The sequence below is a fragment of the Xiphophorus hellerii genome, chromosome 24, assembly GCF_003331165.1.
Source record: "Xiphophorus hellerii strain 12219 chromosome 24, Xiphophorus_hellerii-4.1, whole genome shotgun sequence".
Classification (NCBI taxonomy): domain Eukaryota; kingdom Metazoa; phylum Chordata; class Actinopteri; order Cyprinodontiformes; family Poeciliidae; genus Xiphophorus; species Xiphophorus hellerii.
The window spans coordinates 11578069-11594982 of NC_045695.1; the positions used below are offsets into that span (position 1 = coordinate 11578069).

The 16914-nt window shown below is 40.2% G+C and overlaps 1 protein-coding gene across 1 annotated transcript; it reads right to left on the reverse strand.

The window, feature by feature from the left end:
• Positions 1 to 710: 710 nt before the first annotated feature.
• Positions 711 to 5763, reverse strand: lig4 (ligase IV, DNA, ATP-dependent). Its single transcript, XM_032557120.1, has 3 exons — positions 5683 to 5763; positions 2691 to 4764; positions 711 to 2298 (listed from the first exon to the last, which is right to left on the reverse strand). Exons 2-3 carry the CDS (start codon positions 4757 to 4759, stop codon positions 1638 to 1640), a joined length of 2730 nt encoding a protein of 909 aa, XP_032413011.1. The 5' UTR covers positions 4760 to 4764; positions 5683 to 5763; the 3' UTR covers positions 711 to 1637.
• Between the last annotated feature and the right edge of the window lie 11151 nt (positions 5764 to 16914).

Below are 16914 nucleotides of genomic sequence, written 5' to 3' on the forward strand. Positions count from 1 at the left end.
GGAGGCGGGGCTAAGTCCACCCAGGTGTTTTGAACAGCTGAATGGTTGTCATGGAGATTAAAGGATTTCTCAAACATGCATGAAATAATCAAAACAACACTCCAGGTATGTTTTTGATGATTATAAATGGATTTAAAGCCAAAAAAAAGTCAATTTTACATATTACTGCCCCTGCAAGAATTTTACAACTCAGTTGAAAATGTATTCACGCAGCATTTACACACAACAACACTCAGGGCGGTTACAGGGAGCTTACCTGCACCCAAGAGGCAATGCTGATGAAGGTTAGAACACATAACCGAGTCCCCAGACTCACTGCTGGCATTTCTGAAGACAGAAACAACATGGCCGCACCTCTGATGCAAAGCTCCCGGCAGCGGTCGGGGTAATTCTTCTCTGAAGCTGCGACTCAAATTGCAGACAGTTAGAAAAAGACAGACCACTACCACACATTTACTCTTTAGAAATATCCACAGTTTTACAATTATTATTACTCATCTTACCCATTGGAAAGGAAGAGAAAGATTCCCACAGCATCACAGATCCTCCACCAAATGCCCACATACATGTGAAATCAAAAAGGCTACGGCTCCCATAAAAATGTTTAACTTTTTTTGAACAAAAAACATAATTTAAATCCAACGTAATTTAAAAACTCTGACGCTATTTATTTTGAAGGTCATCTATTAAAAACAAGCCAATAAACATGCTGATGAAATAAAACAAAAAATTTATTGACTGTAAACAAATCATTCAATCTGACAGGTGGATAGGATTCAATTCATTATTGATCAATCATAAGGCAATAAAATAATAAAAATAGTTTAATAGTTAAATTTAAAAAGCATATAGATGCAGGAACATAGTGTCTCTTAAAAACCAAGAATGTAGTATTCATGTGCATGTTTCTATAATAAATGTACATATTCAGTGCAGCTTTTTAGACTTTTAGACCAACACGTAGTAAAACATGGTGGTGGCAGCATCATGCTGTGGTGGTGCTGTTTTCTGCATTTCAGACAAAAATGTTTTATTAGAGTTCAGTTTTTCGTTCCATACATATCATCACACATCTAAAAAGATAAACCTCCCCACAGCATGATGGTGCCACCACCGTGTTTCACTAGGTATCATTTTTCTTACACTCCTATGTCCATAAAATCCCATAAAATTTCCTAAATTAAACTGGATAAAAACATAATTTTCTGTTCAATTTCAAATCATAAAGAAAACATTTACTATGTTAAAACCCTGAGAAGTATATTAATAACACTAATTAATTTCTAACTTTATTTCTAATTTGATCGAAAATCTTATCAAGTATTTTTGTCTAGTTTGAAATGAGACAAAAAATAAACATACAAGCAACTTTTCAGCAAGATACTCGTTTTCCTGGCAGATTATTTAACTGTAACAAGAAATATTTCCCATTTTATCAGTTAAATAATCTACTTTTTCATCAATACCGAAGAATTATTTACTTAAAATAAGCTCCTATATCTTGCTTAAAGGTTATTTATAAGTTAGTTTTGTCTTATACTAACTTAAGTTAGTATAAGAAACTCGGCGAAAAATGACTTGGTAAGATTTTGTGTTAAAATCAGCTAAAATGCAAACTTCGCTAATCGGTTGTAGCTTCAAACCAGGTAGTCAGCATCGTCCATCGGATGCCCTGCCGTAATGGAGTCGGTCACCCACGAGTCTTTAACGATCTTAAACTTCTTCCTGAAGCGGCGCCTCAGCGTCCTCAGCTCCAGGAGTCTCGTCTCTTCCTCGACAACGACGTGAGAAACTCCTTCCTCCAGCGCCTTCGCCACCGTTCCTCCGTGGTATCGAACCTCCAGCGCCCTGATGTCCAGACAGGTAGCACCTGTTGCGCTTTTCGGATCCAAGATGTGGAAGTAAAAGGTGAAGGGTCTGAACATGCTGGTGGGAAGGTCGTCCCAGCCGTAACGCTCCTCCACCTGCGCGGCGCCGACAGACGCCATCGCCGCCTGCTCCCCGTCGATCCTGCTGAACACTTCCCTCAGCTGCTCCTCATCCGTATCGACAAAGTAGCTGTCGCCGTAGCTGTCATACTCCTTGGCGAAGTGTTCCCTGGTCGAGGGCGACATGTGGATCATGTGGCGCGGTTGCCATGGCACCACTTCCTTCTGATCCAGGCACTCCAGCAGCCATGACGCCCAGACCACGTCGTGCTGATTGGAGGAAATCAGGTTCTTCACGCGCATGTTCTCCACGCCGGCAACCACGCAGTAAGTGTCCCGTCCCGGGTTCTGGACCACAATGCCGCCACACCTGGCAGCAAGATGGCCACACAATCAATTATTTGTTAAAAAGTATCTGAAAAACATTTATGTGATTAAGAACAAATGAAAAGACAGACACTTTTATGGTTGTTTCATTCCATTCCAGTGAAAAAACATAGAAAAATGCTCAAAAAATTTGGTTGTGTCACACTATTTCCATTTTTGTTTCTGATCCTGGTTTGGGTCAGTCAACGTCTTAAAAATAAAACGTTAAAAGGAAAGAAAGACAGAAACAATGAATGAAGGAAAGAAAAGAAGGAAGGACAGAAGGAAAGAAAGCAGGAAGGAGGGAGGACAGAACAGTGGAAGGAATGAAGCAAGGAAGGTAGAACAAAAGAAGAAAGGAAATAAAGGATGGAGGGAGGATGGATGTGATCTTACCTGGCCACGCCCTTCTCCAGCTCTGACTTTGGGTGACCTTCAGTGCCGTTCAGGATGCAGAACTCCACATCCTCAAACATGTCCGTCTCCTTGGAAACTCCGGACAGATCCTGGGGCTTGAAGTGGTCAATGACGCCAACCACCTTCTTTGGTTTGACAGGCAGCTTCCGCTTCTTCTTCTGTGGTTCGTCGCCGTCGATGTGAAGGTGCCGCGAGGCCAGTTTCCCGGACGCCTTGCTGCGGAACTGATCCAGCTCTGCCAGAGTCATGCACTGGTGCCACTCTTTGTCCTCGCGGATCTTTTCGATTCTGGGGAACCGCAGGGTGCAGTTGGTCTTGTACATGTCGCTTCCGACTATCTCGGCCGCTTTGACCTGGATGATGACTGAGTTGCAGGGTTCGATGTACACTTCCGGTTTCTCCACTCCACAGAGGATGGATGCCGGCGGGTCGTTTTTCCGGTAGACTTTCCAATGCTTCGCAAGCTTCAACCCAAGGTCATACAACTCTTTCATGGTGTAACCCGAGCCAATTCGGCAGAAGGAGTGGAAAACCGACGGCTTCTCACCAGGCTTTGCCGCTTCTGCAATAGCACATAGAAAGTGGGACATCATCCCGCCCCGTCTTCCTTTCCCCCAGTAACCACCAACAATCAGCAGGTCCAGCTCATCCATCAAGCCGTCCACATACTCCGGCTTTATTTTCAGCCAACCCTCCCCTCGTTTATCAGGTTTGTAGATGGACAAAGGGTCCTTCACCATAATCCCTTCTTCCCTGTTGTCAATGGCATCGTTAAGAGCGCTGACAACATCTTGCATTGTTCCGACTTCTGTCTTTGGCACCACATGTATCCGACCCTTGACGGGGGTGAAGACCGTCTGGAGAAACTCATATCGCTTCTTCAGCGGTTCTTTGCCAAGTTTTTGGTTATTAACCAGCAACACGTCAAAGACGCAGAAGCACGTCTGCAGCTCAGAGTCGTCCATCAGTCTCTTAATGTCAAATTTGTTCCCTTTCTGCATGAAGGTCCCCGCCGTCGGGTTGAATGCCATCATCTCGCCATCCAGGATGCAGTTTACAACGTTGCTTTTGAACACGTTGTGGATGTAAGGAGTGAGTGATCCCTCGAGCGGCGATCCTCCGAACTGCTGCGTGTATTCAAATGCGTTCCGGCTGAAGTACTTGTACACGTCTCCATCCTTGTGAAGCTGAATCCGCTCCCCATCCAGTTTCGTCTGAAGGTAAAAGGGGCTGTTCCCCATCTGCTTCTCGACGTTGCGGATGTTGGCCACCGCTGCCAACATTGGCTTGAAGGCAGAGAAGAGTTCAATTGAGACTTCGCTTAAAGACACAGAGGGGTCGTGCAGCTGCTGGCACACCTTCTTTAAGTCTGTGTTGACATTGTAGAGCTCTGCAGCGTCCGGGTGGAAGACCTGGAGAACAGTTTCCTTGCTGACTCCAAGCTTCATGTCCTTCAGAATCATCCTAATAAGCCACTTTTGCTCCAGAGCAGAGCTCTGAGTGATGAGGTGCAGCAGGCTCTTTTTCACCTGATCCTTCTGCTTGCTGGCATTGTTGATGGCCACTGAGTCAAGAAAGTCATTGACCTCTTTGATACTGAGGTTTCCTTGGCTGGTACATCGCTTCTTCAGCACAAAGTATGCCATGCCGGCGAAATCCCCTGCTTCTCCTTGGGATGTAGTCGGAGCACGGTAGTTCAGGAGCTTACTGGCTTCTGGGCCATTCTTTGGGAGGCCTAAAACATCGATGTAGAGCTTAGCTAGCATGCTCTCTTTGATGCCATAGGCCATTCGCTCTCGCTCAAAAGGCGGGACGATGAGGCGCATAGCAGGGTAGAAGGAGTCTGTAGTTTTCGGATTGTCCTTGTGGAGGGCGGCATGAAATTTCCGCCATGATTCAATGAAATCCCCAAGGATCTTGGATTTATCTGGACGGAGTTTGGACTTCTGGATTTTCTCTAAAGTTGTGCACAAGTGAAGGAAAGGAACCTGAGCAGCAACGCTGGGCTCTGCAGCAGCCGCTCCATTTTTGGAAGTTCCCTCCATCATTAAGTCTACAATAGACAACAAGATATTTAAAAACAATGCTTTTATTATTACCTATTTTCATGTGTATATGTGATTTCCATTAGACTGTCACTCTGTTCCCAACAAACTGAATTTATACAAATAAGGATTGTATTTCTATTCTAGTATATCAATAATTATTGAAGCAATGTATCACTTTCGCTCTTTGGTAACATAAAACAACATTTACAAGTGATAATTTAGCAATCAGCCACCGTGAATCCGTTTCAAGTAGCGCCCCCTGGTGGAATACATTTCTTAAAAGAAAGAACATGCTGAGCAGGGTAATATTGGCATAAAAACAGATGGAGAACTGATCTATTAATTTTAACCCATTCCAGGACTGATTCAGGAGTGTTGGACTTGGGACTATCAAGGTCCTAAAAAAGTCTGCAAAGAAGATACAAATACTCCTTTTATTATCACTTTTTGTTGCTATTATAATACCATAAAACATACTAATAATATTAGTGCAGAATAATTCCGTTCAGGTTTCACCCACTTTAGTATTTTACATCATAAAGCAGAGTTGGTCAAATGTGGTCCAGAATGCCTAAAAGTACTGAAGTTAACCTTTACTGAAACGGCGTTCAGTCGTGTTGAGACATGTCCACAATATCCCACTATAGGCCAGTTTATTAATACCAAACACCATAAAATAAAACAAGCGACATTTTAAGCTTCACTTTTTATATCTGCTTACGTTAATTTAGTACGTTCACATATTACAAGTTAGTTCTTTGTTGTTATTATTTTAATTAGCACCTTGGTTTTAATACATTTTTACAAAACTTAAGCGACAGACGTTCAAATGTAACCTTAATTCTCTTCAGTTCTAATTAAAAGCACGTCAACACTCATATTTTAAACATTAATAGACAAATTAATGAGTTAAAAGGTGTTACCGTGTTTGTAGTGCTCCTCCAACAAATATCAACACAGCTACATCCTGTTACTTCCAACAAAGTGGTCCCCTAGAAACACGTTGAGATATTTTTGTTCCGACCTTAAATCATGCATTCGCCATTATCTACATAAACCTGTAAACATGGATCCCCCCCCCCCCCAAAAAAATCTATTTATTTTTTACATATGTACTGGTAAGAAATTAAACACAATTATGCCAAACTAAAATGTTGTTATTGTGAAATATACCACCAGAGGGCGCAGCTGAGGAACACTGACTGTGAGGTTGTTTACGGTTAAAAATAATAAAATAAATCATAGAAATTTTATATTTTTACTCAAGCAGAAGTAAAAAGTAGCCATCAAAAAAGCTATATAAGAGTTTAAAAGCATATAAAGGCTACTCAAATATTAACATAGCAGGAAAATCTGGATTAATATTTAGAAATTATGCAATCAAATAGAGAAAAATATAAAGCTATGAGCAAATTCTAGTGTTTTAAACACTAAAATAAAAAATGCAAATAAATGACAGTATTACAATCAATAATTACTTTTCCAAATCGATTTTTGACTATATAAAGCTTATAAAACAGATACAAGCTTTACATTTTGTGTTAGAAATGGTGAGATGCTTAATAAAATTAGAACAGCAAAGCTTGTAAATGAACCAAAAGTCTCACTTTGACTTAAACTATTCTGTCAATGCATTTTTCTCTTAGAGTAGTCAGAAATCTTATTCAAGTAGCAACAATTAATGAGAATATTACTCAAGTAAAAGTAAAAAGTACAGTAGAGTAATACGACTAATTGAAGTAAATGTTACTCAAGTAAATGTAACTGAGTAAATGTAACTACTACCCACCTCTGCTAACTGGATATACAAACATGGTTCTGTTCACTATCTTGTTTATGTAAAATAGGCCCGGGTTAGAGTCCACAGTCAGCTACTTGTTCATGGGTCATTTCAGTAAGATAGTAATGATTTATTAAAGTCATACTGACTTCACGCATTTGACCAAGGTCTGCAGACACTTAAAGATGTTTGTTTAAGTTTAAACTGCTTGTTTTATTATTGGTTTTGCTTTTATTTTTGCTGAATGTTTTTTTTTTTTTAAATTCAGGATATTGTGTGGTGAATGGGAGATAATCAACTACTTATTTGTTGGGGAATATAATTTCAGGAAATAATTCAAAGTCTGGTGGCCATCATACAATCAGATTTATGTTATATTTGAGTACATGTATATATATAAGTTTCTGCAAGCAAATCCGAGGATATGCCTCAACTTCACATTGTCCTTAGTTTTAGTTTTATTTTAACGTGTAATTTTGCAGATAGATAACAACTTTTTGTTGTATTTTATCATATCTGAATGTTTCAGATCATTAAATAAATACTAATATTAGGAAAATATTAAATGAATAAGTATAAAATGCTGTTTTCAAAAGATTTGCAGATTTGGTGCTACTTCTAATGTATTGAAAACAAACAATATAACATAATATTTTATTATTTATATAGTATAAATATATATAATAATTCAATTTAAAAAAAACATAACCCTGAAAGTAAAAAATACATCTATTAATTTTGCTTTTAAGCAAGCCACATTTTTTGTTTACAGCTTTGTGTTTCCTCTAGGGGGCGACGTACCACCGTAGGTGCTTGGCAGCAGTGTACCTTGAGTCACATGTATCCACAGTTGTTTACTTTTCTCCTGCTGCTGCAGTGGAGGACCGTGGGTTATGTGTGTGGAAGGAGGAGCTCCGTTAGCAGTGAACTCGTTGCGCTTTGACCAGACAAACAATCCAGTGGAAGTGAAATAACGCCAGGCTGCCAAACATGGCTGCCGTGTCAGGGCACGCACCTGCACATGAGGGAGAAGAAGAAGAGATGGCGAATAAAAACAGCAAAGTGCCAGTCATGCAGAAGGCAGGGGGGGAAGTTACATAAGCCCTGCTGGATAAGGTGCTGCACTGCAACTCCGGGGCGACCTACAAGACAGTAAACAAGTGACGTCACTGCTTCCGTGGCATGCATCAGCTCGCTGAGAGCGAAGAGGAGGAGGAGGATGTTTGTAGTGAGCTGATCCAGGACTGAGGGAGATCTCCGTGGAAGAACAGAGGGAAAAGAGCGTGTTGATGATGATCATGCAGCGCGTCAGGCTTCTCACTCACACCAACTGTTGGTGCAGAGACAGGCGTAAACACTTCCTGTCCCCCCTGCTGTGCGATGATGCATCAGTGTGCTCACCCAAATGCTGCTCATTGATTATGTACTATAACTGGGGAGTTTTCCAGAAACACAACGGAAACACTGCTGCTCTGATAGATACAGTTCCTCGCAAAGCTACTCATAAACAATGAACTTTTTCTCTCCTTATTTGCAAGCAAAAAATAATCTGTATTTACTTTTTAGCGCAAAAAGTGGGTATGCACTACATGTGATGTATGGGGCGCTGCGCTACAGCGGGCGCCAAAAAATCTCCTAGTTTTTTCCGATTTGAATGGTGTTCTTGTCTGACGGCAGGAAGCTAAAGATGTAGAGGCAGAAAACCTAAGAACAAACCCCACAGCATCATGTTGCCACAACCATGTTTCACCATTGTGAATATTTGTAATTTTGAAAAAGCCACGTTCCTGACTAAACTAAGAGCTCAAATAATGAAAGCCAGCTTGTCCTCTGAAGCTTCTGGAAATAAATGTTTGTTTCATGGTGCATACCATTACTCCTAAACAGTATTTTAATTCATATAAAAGTCTATTCTTTCCCGAAGTATCAACACAGGTTTTAGCTTGTGCGGGTTTTGAATTTGGCTCCAGGGGATCAATAAGTACTTGTGTAATTTAGGTCATCAGGAGCTGTTTTTCTCACCTGATTTGAGTGCTCCAACACAAAGCTTGTTGTGTTTGCAGCGGCGAACGTGTCGCAGCAGAGGCGGCTTTAACTGATACACATCGAAGGGCGTATGAGAGTGTGCTTTCAGTACACTTTGTTCCCAACGCAAGCAGTCCCTAATGTGCATTCCCAGTGGTTGTTTTGTAAACAGAATAGGGGGGGAAACCTCTTCTGATCCACCGCCGCCTCAAGGCATGACTGAACTCATCAGCAAATAGTCTGACTTGGTTTTCAGCTCACCTAAATTACACTCTACACAACACTGTGCAAGGCTTTTTCTTCCTTCTCCCAGCTAAAATGTAATGACTAAAATTAGAGCGCTGCCCGTCTGTTTAATATTTGTCTGGACGTCTCCCTTATTTAGTCTCAATCATAAGTCGGAGTGTCCTAACAGCTCTCCCACTCCTTGTCTCGCTGGATTTTGGAAATTACTTTCAAGTGAAAGCCCTGTCGAGACAGACAGCTGAGCCGTGTGCCAGTCCTCCTTGGTTACATCATGAGTCTAGAGGTGATTCAGCTAGCTGACTTTTCTATTTCAGCATCAAACTAAATGTGGACAGATGGGTAGAGATTGGATTGGTTTGGTAAAAGATTAATTTTACAGACTTCTGAGTGGCTTTTGCTAACCTGCAATGTTGCTGCAAAGATATTGGGAATCAGAATTGGTGTCGATGTTTGGCTTGTGTAATTATTTCTAGGACCACAAATAGAGCGTAGACCCTCGTTGTGGGGTGAGCAAGATGAGGTAGAAAGTCATAAAACTTGACTTGTTGCCGCTAACCTTTGAGCTAGACAAAGGAACGTGACTTTTGGACAATGGAGTTTGGGAGTCACTTCAATCAATCAAGTTGATTTGTGTATCACATTTCAGCAGCAAAGTGCTTTAAAACCACAAAAATACACACAGTCAACAATTGGAGCATTACATTTTGTCAAATGCAGTCGTTATGCATCAGAAATGTTGATTAATGTTTAATTTATAATATTTCAAAACCAACTCTGAACAGGTGGGTTTTTAGTATATAGGATTGATTACCAAATCAAACATGGCTGCCATGTGGGGAAAATGTCTAAAATCTCCAAATATTTATGCTTGTAAGTTTTCCGTTTGCACCTCTGATGATTTGTGTTTCGTTAAATCAGTCACACACACATTTGATGGGTTAATGCGCCATCTTTTAGGCCGAACCGTAGTTAGCATAGCCACTGAGCTCAATCGTTGACATGGTTATGTTAGATTATTCTAAGATCTTGGATAAATAGAACATAGTTTTCCTCATGGTCTTCTATAAAAATATCTATGGAAGGAAAAAGGATCCATGTTAAAATCAAGGATTGTATTGTGCCGATGTGAACAGGTTCAAGGTGTGTGAACAGCTTTTTACTTTCATTCTTGGAATTTATATTGCAGCAGGTTTTAGTACACCTTATCCAAATTCACACCATCAGTCGCCCTGCTTCAAGTTATAAAGCTGCACAAAATAACTCCTTACATAACACTGAAATGAAGTAAAGTTACATTGAGGCAGCGTGACGTTGAATTCAAACCGCAGAACTGTGCCAGAGCTGATTGTGGGAATCAGGAACAAACCCGCTCTGCATCTTCTGTCATACTGATGTCAACTCAAACGCATCAATCCACCATCATTTTCCCTCCAGTGATATGTCAGGATGAACTCTCTTATCAACATGTTTAATGTTCACACAGGAACTACCCATAAATCATCCTGTTTATTGCCCTCCATTAAACCCGTGTGTTGTTTTCCTCAGACCTTGAGTTAATCTAAGATGCTTGGCAGTGATTTTACAGTAACTACAATCAGGGCGTTTTGTAAACAAGCATTTAGATCATTCGATCGTACATGGTCGCTCTTGCCTGCTTTCAAAAACAACAGGAGTGAACACACTCCGCTCCATGATAATGTGACAAGCCATAAATTATTTGGAGACTATTTTTTTTAATCACATTCAAACACGATGACATCCTGCATCCTAAGCACTTCACAAAGCAAGTCTAACTCTAGAAAATAAACTAAAATGCACAAACAAGGCATAAAAATGAGTAAGAAGCTAAAAACAAAATGAATAAACTTGGGCCATGAGTCATGACAAAACCACTATAAAGAACCAAGAAGAATGAACTGAAATTGGAAAACCCAAATGGCAATAAAAAAGAGGTCAGAAGCAATGAAAAAACAAAAACAAGTGATAAAACGCAAACACCAGTGGATCGTGGATTGTTAACCCACACCTGAAAGAAGAATGCTCAACATCAGTTATTCAACTAAACAACTTTCAGGTCAATGGAAGCAAGAGATGCATCAGTTGAAAACAAAAAGCATTACTATAAACTCCTAAAACATGGTCTTCATCTGATCTGCAGCTTTTTTTAAATCCTCTGCTACTTGTAACTCAAGTTACAACTCCACTTTGGTTCAACTGTGTGAGCTAACAGCATAACAGCATGCTAACCTCTCTTCCTGTAACACCCGCAGGTCTATCTAGCTGTGTAAGCATGTGGTCTGATGCGAAAGGTCACGCTCTGTTTACAACCTTGCTGCCATTTGTATCAGATAACCTTGTGCTTAACGCACTGATTCAACAATTTGTTGGCAGATTCTTATTCATTCTTCTTCTGTTTCTAACCCTGTTTTACGTCTGATGTGCTTGGGCACAATCTCTTCCACTGGGCTGGATTTGACTGCAGCATCTTTGCGTGCGGACACCCCTGATTAAGCCCCTTCGACTGTGTGTCTGTCTGAGTCTGCCATGTTCTGTAAGCTTTAGCCTGTGGCTGCCGTGTCAAACAGATGATTTACCAGGTTTGCGTGCACGCACACAGACCACCGAGGATGACTTCGCCCAGAAGTCCCTGATTCCTACAGGCGCTGACCTGCACCCACCAACCTCCACGTGTCGCTTCTTGGAAAAACGACACGTGGAGGTTTTTCTTTAAATGAACAAACACAATAAAAAACTTTGACCGAGTCGTTCTAACGTTCTAAAGTATAAATATACTTTATGTTTAGGATTGCTACAAGATGAACTTTCACCATTTGTGGACTGAATGCTAGTTTTAAAGGATCAGTATTATGTAAAATCAACTTTTTTTGCTTTACATCATGTTATTATGTTATATAATCATAGAAAACATACCTGGTGTGTTGTTTTCATTCTTTCATGCATGTTTGAAAAATCACTTAATCTCTATGGCAACCATTAAGCGGTTCAAAACGCCTAGCGGACCTAGCTCCGCCTTCGAGTCACAGCTCCTCCCCTACTCAGCTCCTTCAGACTAGCCAGCAGCAATTAGCAAACATTAGACTTATTAGAGGAGCTGCTTCTCAGTGAAACACTGCTGAAAATGTTGATAAAGGGTCAATAGAGGAGGCATGTTGTGATAACTTCCTGAAGTTTCAGAAAGTGCATGAGTTTCTTAAAGAGACAGAGGCATTAAATTTATTTTAGGTCATATTTAATAGAATTTTTATAAAAACTGAAGCTAACCAGTCTGTAGTACTTGATTGTGCTACAAAATGGAACTATGTGCCAGAAAAATACATAATGCTGACCCTTTAAATAGTGTTATGGCTTTTTGTTTTTAACTGTATTACAATATTTTCTCAGTAAATCTTAGTGAATATAGTGGCAGGTGTTTTAAGACAATCAGACATTAGTTTGAGGCAGAGAAAGCTTTGGAAAGAAGCATTGATTTCATTTAAAATGATGTATGCGCAAAATACTTAGAAAAAAAGACGGGACGTTTCCATGAGAACAATCAACACAATTGTGTGTGTTTCCACTAAGCGCATCCGTCAAATATAAGCTGAGTGGGCCTTTATCTGAGTTGTGTGATTATAAAAGCCCTACTATTGGTCATAAAAGCACATGCATTAGAAGCCTTTGCTAAAATTTGTTTGTGTTTGTGTAATAAAACTTAGCTGTTATTATGATACTTTATTTAATCATTGTTTTATGTAAAACAGACAAGCAAGAAAAGGGGTATTATTATTGAGCTGTTTGTCTGTTTATAAGTCAGTGTGCGTGTGTATGCGTGTGTGTGTGTGTGCTGTCCTGTGGCCTGGGTAACTCAGGGATGTGTACTTTCTGATAGATTAAGCCTTACATAATTCCACATTCCACTCAGCAGGTAAACAAGCCGGGGTGGGACTAAAGGTCAGAAACAGTCAGATTCTGGCTCAGGCTTGGAGGCAGACACCTGAGCCTCAGGCAGATCCGACCCTCAGGGACCAATACGCAGATAAAGTAAAACAATCATCACATTGACGTGGTTTAGAAAAATCAATAATGAAAAAAAGAGTTGTATGATTAATGCACTATTTGTTCATTAAAGTCAGGGAGTGCTGGGGGACAGAAGAGCAAAGAATTGATTCAGAGATGCAAATCTATGACTCTGATTCCTTTAAACTACAAACGCAGAGAAATGTCACTGGCTGTCAAGTAGGGATAATTAAAGTCAATAAAAACACGATCTAGCTGTTGTTTTCAGAGAATCTGCCTGGCACTGCTTTAGCCATGCTCTAGATCTGAGATTTCTTTTAAATGAGAGTAAATGTGAACAAAGAGTCTGTCTTGCAGCTTTTAGGTCATTTGTTGTATCATTCCAAATCCAGAAATCCAGCCTGGTTGTGAGCCATGATAAACTGCTTTGTCCAAAGCTTCTCATGCCAAGCATTACAAGCTTTACATTACAAGCTTGAAGCAAAAGCCTCATTAGCATCAGCATTTCATTGACACCACTACAAAGTGTAACCGAAGACATATTTGACACAAGTATGTTTTTGCTCTGACGTGTTTTAGACTCATGCATGTTTAGCTGCATGTTTGGTTTCCGTGACAGTTCTTATATTAATGCCGCCCTGGGCAAACGCCGCCTTCAGCCCAACCGGCCTCAATTATATTTACATTTACAGATGATGAACATTTGAATGCTGTACCCACATGTGCAGCTGTGCTAAGGAATCTTATGTACAAATGCTTATGTAGACTGTCTGCATATGTAGACTGTCTGTTTCATGTTATGCATCTGTAATTGACATTTTAGTAAATCCTGTTTTTAGTACAGTGACATTGTGGAATCATTGGCGTCATCATGACTCAGTGAATAATATTATGTCATGTTTTATTTTTATTTTTCTCTTATTTTCTTGTTTTATCCTTTTACTAAGGACCTTAATTGGGTCTGGAATAAAGATACGATGACGATGATGATGAACCACAGTGGCAAAAATTATTGACTTTAGACTTTTAAACATTTTTAAGCTTTTTTGTCACAATTTTCTTGTGGCCACCCCCTTCCATTGCTGCCCTGGGCAAGTGCCCTTGTTAACCACATGAAAATACTGCCTCTGTTAATATTATCCATCTGCCAAAGCACAATAACTCAAAACACATGCCCACAATGGCATAAAACCCAGATTCAGATTGCACTGATTTGTGGATACACACATGAGAAAATAAATTTAAAAAACGTCTTTGTAGCTCAGTGTCTCTTTGATTGTGTTTCGCCCAGTAAAGGTCAGAAACGCAGATGGAAACATGAATAATCCCCCAGGATTTATGTGCATGACTGTATGTGCGCAGCAAACTCATCATAACTCCTAATCTCACTTTGCGTGTTGTGCGACGGATTGCGATGAAAGACTCCAGGCTAAAAATCTCAGCAGGCCATGTTTTCAAACACATGGGATTAAGTGTTAGAGAGTAAAGTGTTTAAAGTGGTTGTTTACTGCATGCTGTTTCTCAGAATTGAAAGAGATTTGTCTGATCACAGAATTTGCAATGAAAAAGCAGTTTTTATTGATATATATCAGATTAGATCAAATCAAAATCGTAGTCCTCTATAGTCATGGTGGCACGGCCAAGTTGTGTGTCCACCTCAAATATAATATCTAGACCGTTGCTTGATCAGCTGCAGTGGTTTTTGTTGGCATTTGTTGTAGTGAATACAGTGAAGTTGTCTGTTATATTGCAACCGGAACCAAAAAGGCAATTTACTCATAGGACTATTGGAGCATAAAAGTGTCACCAAAGAGATGCAAGCCAACCCAATACTGGCTTTCTCACAGCACTGTCATTCCTGAGAATTTCCATTGTGAAACATGTTTGTGAGCATCGGCCGATGAGCCAGCATGCAGACTGGGAGGCTGGAGTCTTCCAGTTGGTAAACAGCAGCAGGAGTGTCTGCTGTACGCAGTGCGAAAAGACTCGATCTCCACATGCTGTCCAAGAACGTCGAGTTTGAACACCATGGTCTGAAAAGTACAAAGCAGCAGAAAGAGGATCTTTCCATCTCTCTTAAACACAAGCAACAGCGTGTGAGTGGTCTGTTGATTCAGCAAGGGGAGTATAATGATGACTTCATGATAAAGCTCTGAATAATACGAGAGATTTGGAGAAAAGAGGGTTAAAAATGTATTAGCCTTAGCAACAAAGCCCTAACAGACCTGCTTACACTCGTAGGTATTGAGAAAGTCAGACTGCTGGAAATGAAAACATAAAGAAAAGGAATAAAACTTTCCTGGAAATAGTCCAGAAATGTCAGAATGCCCAGGTCTGACCATCCAAGCAAGCAAGTCTACAAAACCCCTAAAATGTGTGAAATGGTTCTGCCACAACATCATGTTACAGTATAACAAACCTGAGCAGTCAAAATGACTGGGAGGTCTGCAAGAAGGAAACCATTCCTCAATGAAGACAGCAGGGATCTCAATGAGACGCTGTAGATTGAAAGAAACCCCTCAAACATCTCACAACTGACAGTAAGGATGCATCTCACTTTAGTTATTTCAGCTTTGAGGGGGTTATGCTAACTATAACAAGGTTCATTGTTGTTTTTTCCAGAAGTAAACACAGAAAACTGACTTGAAATTTCTTTTGGAAGAACTGTGTCCTTTTATACACATTCAGTAGAAAAGTTCATGGAATGAAATGTACAGAAAAATATGTTTCCATTGAAAAATTAACACCAGAGTTGCATTATTATGGATAGTTTTCTGTTATGATACACAAAAGTACCAATAATCTTTTTTTTTCTTTTTTACTCAAATCAAATAAGATGCCATTAGAGAGGAGGATTAGGACAAAAAACAAAAAAGAATTCTGACTTTAATTTCAGAATTTTGACTTTTTTTTCCTGCAACATTGTGATTTGTTTTTTTGTCATTTGAACATTTTCTTCAGAATAATTTTTTTTCAGAATTCTGACTTTTTTCTTCAGGATTTTGACATTAATATGAGCATAAAAGTTCGACTGTTGAGATTAAAGTCAGAATTTGTGAAAAAAGGTTGAATTTTGAGGGGAAAAAAAATCTGAATTCTGAGATTAAAGTTATATATTTGTTTTTATTTTCAGTAGCTGTAATCTTCTTCCATACAGTCGACACCTTGGCTGTGTGTTCATAGCGATTTAAAGGCAACAGTTTGTATAAACATGCGACATTTCTACGATTTATGTCAGTATGTTATATTTTCATGGGGGATAATCCGTGCTGCGTGCCTTGGTCCTCTCCTCCGTGAGGAGCCAAGGCTGGCTGCTGTAAGTGGGTCACAGCTCCGCCCTGCACGCCGCTGCGCCATAGAGTTCGCTGAGCCTGGCTGAAACCCTCCTTAGGCTGATTCAGGGAGAAATAATGGGGCCAGTGACTCCCAATCCCCTGAAGAACCTCAGCAGGGGGAAAAAGCCCAATGGAGCCAAAGCAGCCTGCACCCACATGCCTGTATTTTACTTTTACGCTGCTTTAATTCACAATGCAGTGGCTAAAGGAAGTAAATAAGGACCATCCAGTCACATGATTGGACCTTAGTGCTGTTAGTTAGTTAGAAAGCCTCTGTATGTCCAGTAGAAATAAAATTACCAAATCCTAGTTCAGCCACTTATTGAGTTAGGAGTGGGTTTTTAATTTAACCACACTAATGTGATCTCATTTAGGAAGCAACACCTGCCCTCCCAGTTCAAAGCAGGACGTTTACTGGTCTACAAACGCTCCCATCCGGATCCCAGTCTGCTAAAGGCCTAACAAGAAAACTCAGCATCCTGTATTTAAACTGTTATGACAAAAGCACAGAGGAGTCTTTTGCATTTTTTGTTTACATTCTCCATTGCAGTATGTAATCTGTGCAGAGGAGAGTGAGGAACAGCGTGTTCCTACTGACGGCACGGTGCTGGGTTTTTATATGAAGCTCGTTTCTGCCTAGCAGCAGAGCAACGTCTCTATAATTGTGTCAAGCTGCTAATTAATACAGCTGGAGGTTTGCCTGCCCCCTGCAGAATGCATGTGTGAGTTTATGTTCTGTACACAATGTACAG

Bases quoted from the DNA above. Each gene is read 5' to 3' on its own strand.
- lig4 (XM_032557120.1), bottom strand. From the start codon at position 4,759: ATGATGGAGGGAACTTCCAAAAATGGAGCGGCTGCTGCAGAGCCCAGC. The intron at 2,299-2,690 runs GTAAGATCACAT...TCTTGCTGCCAG, and splicing joins CTGGAGAAGGGCGTGGCCAG to GTGTGGCGGCATTGTGGTCC.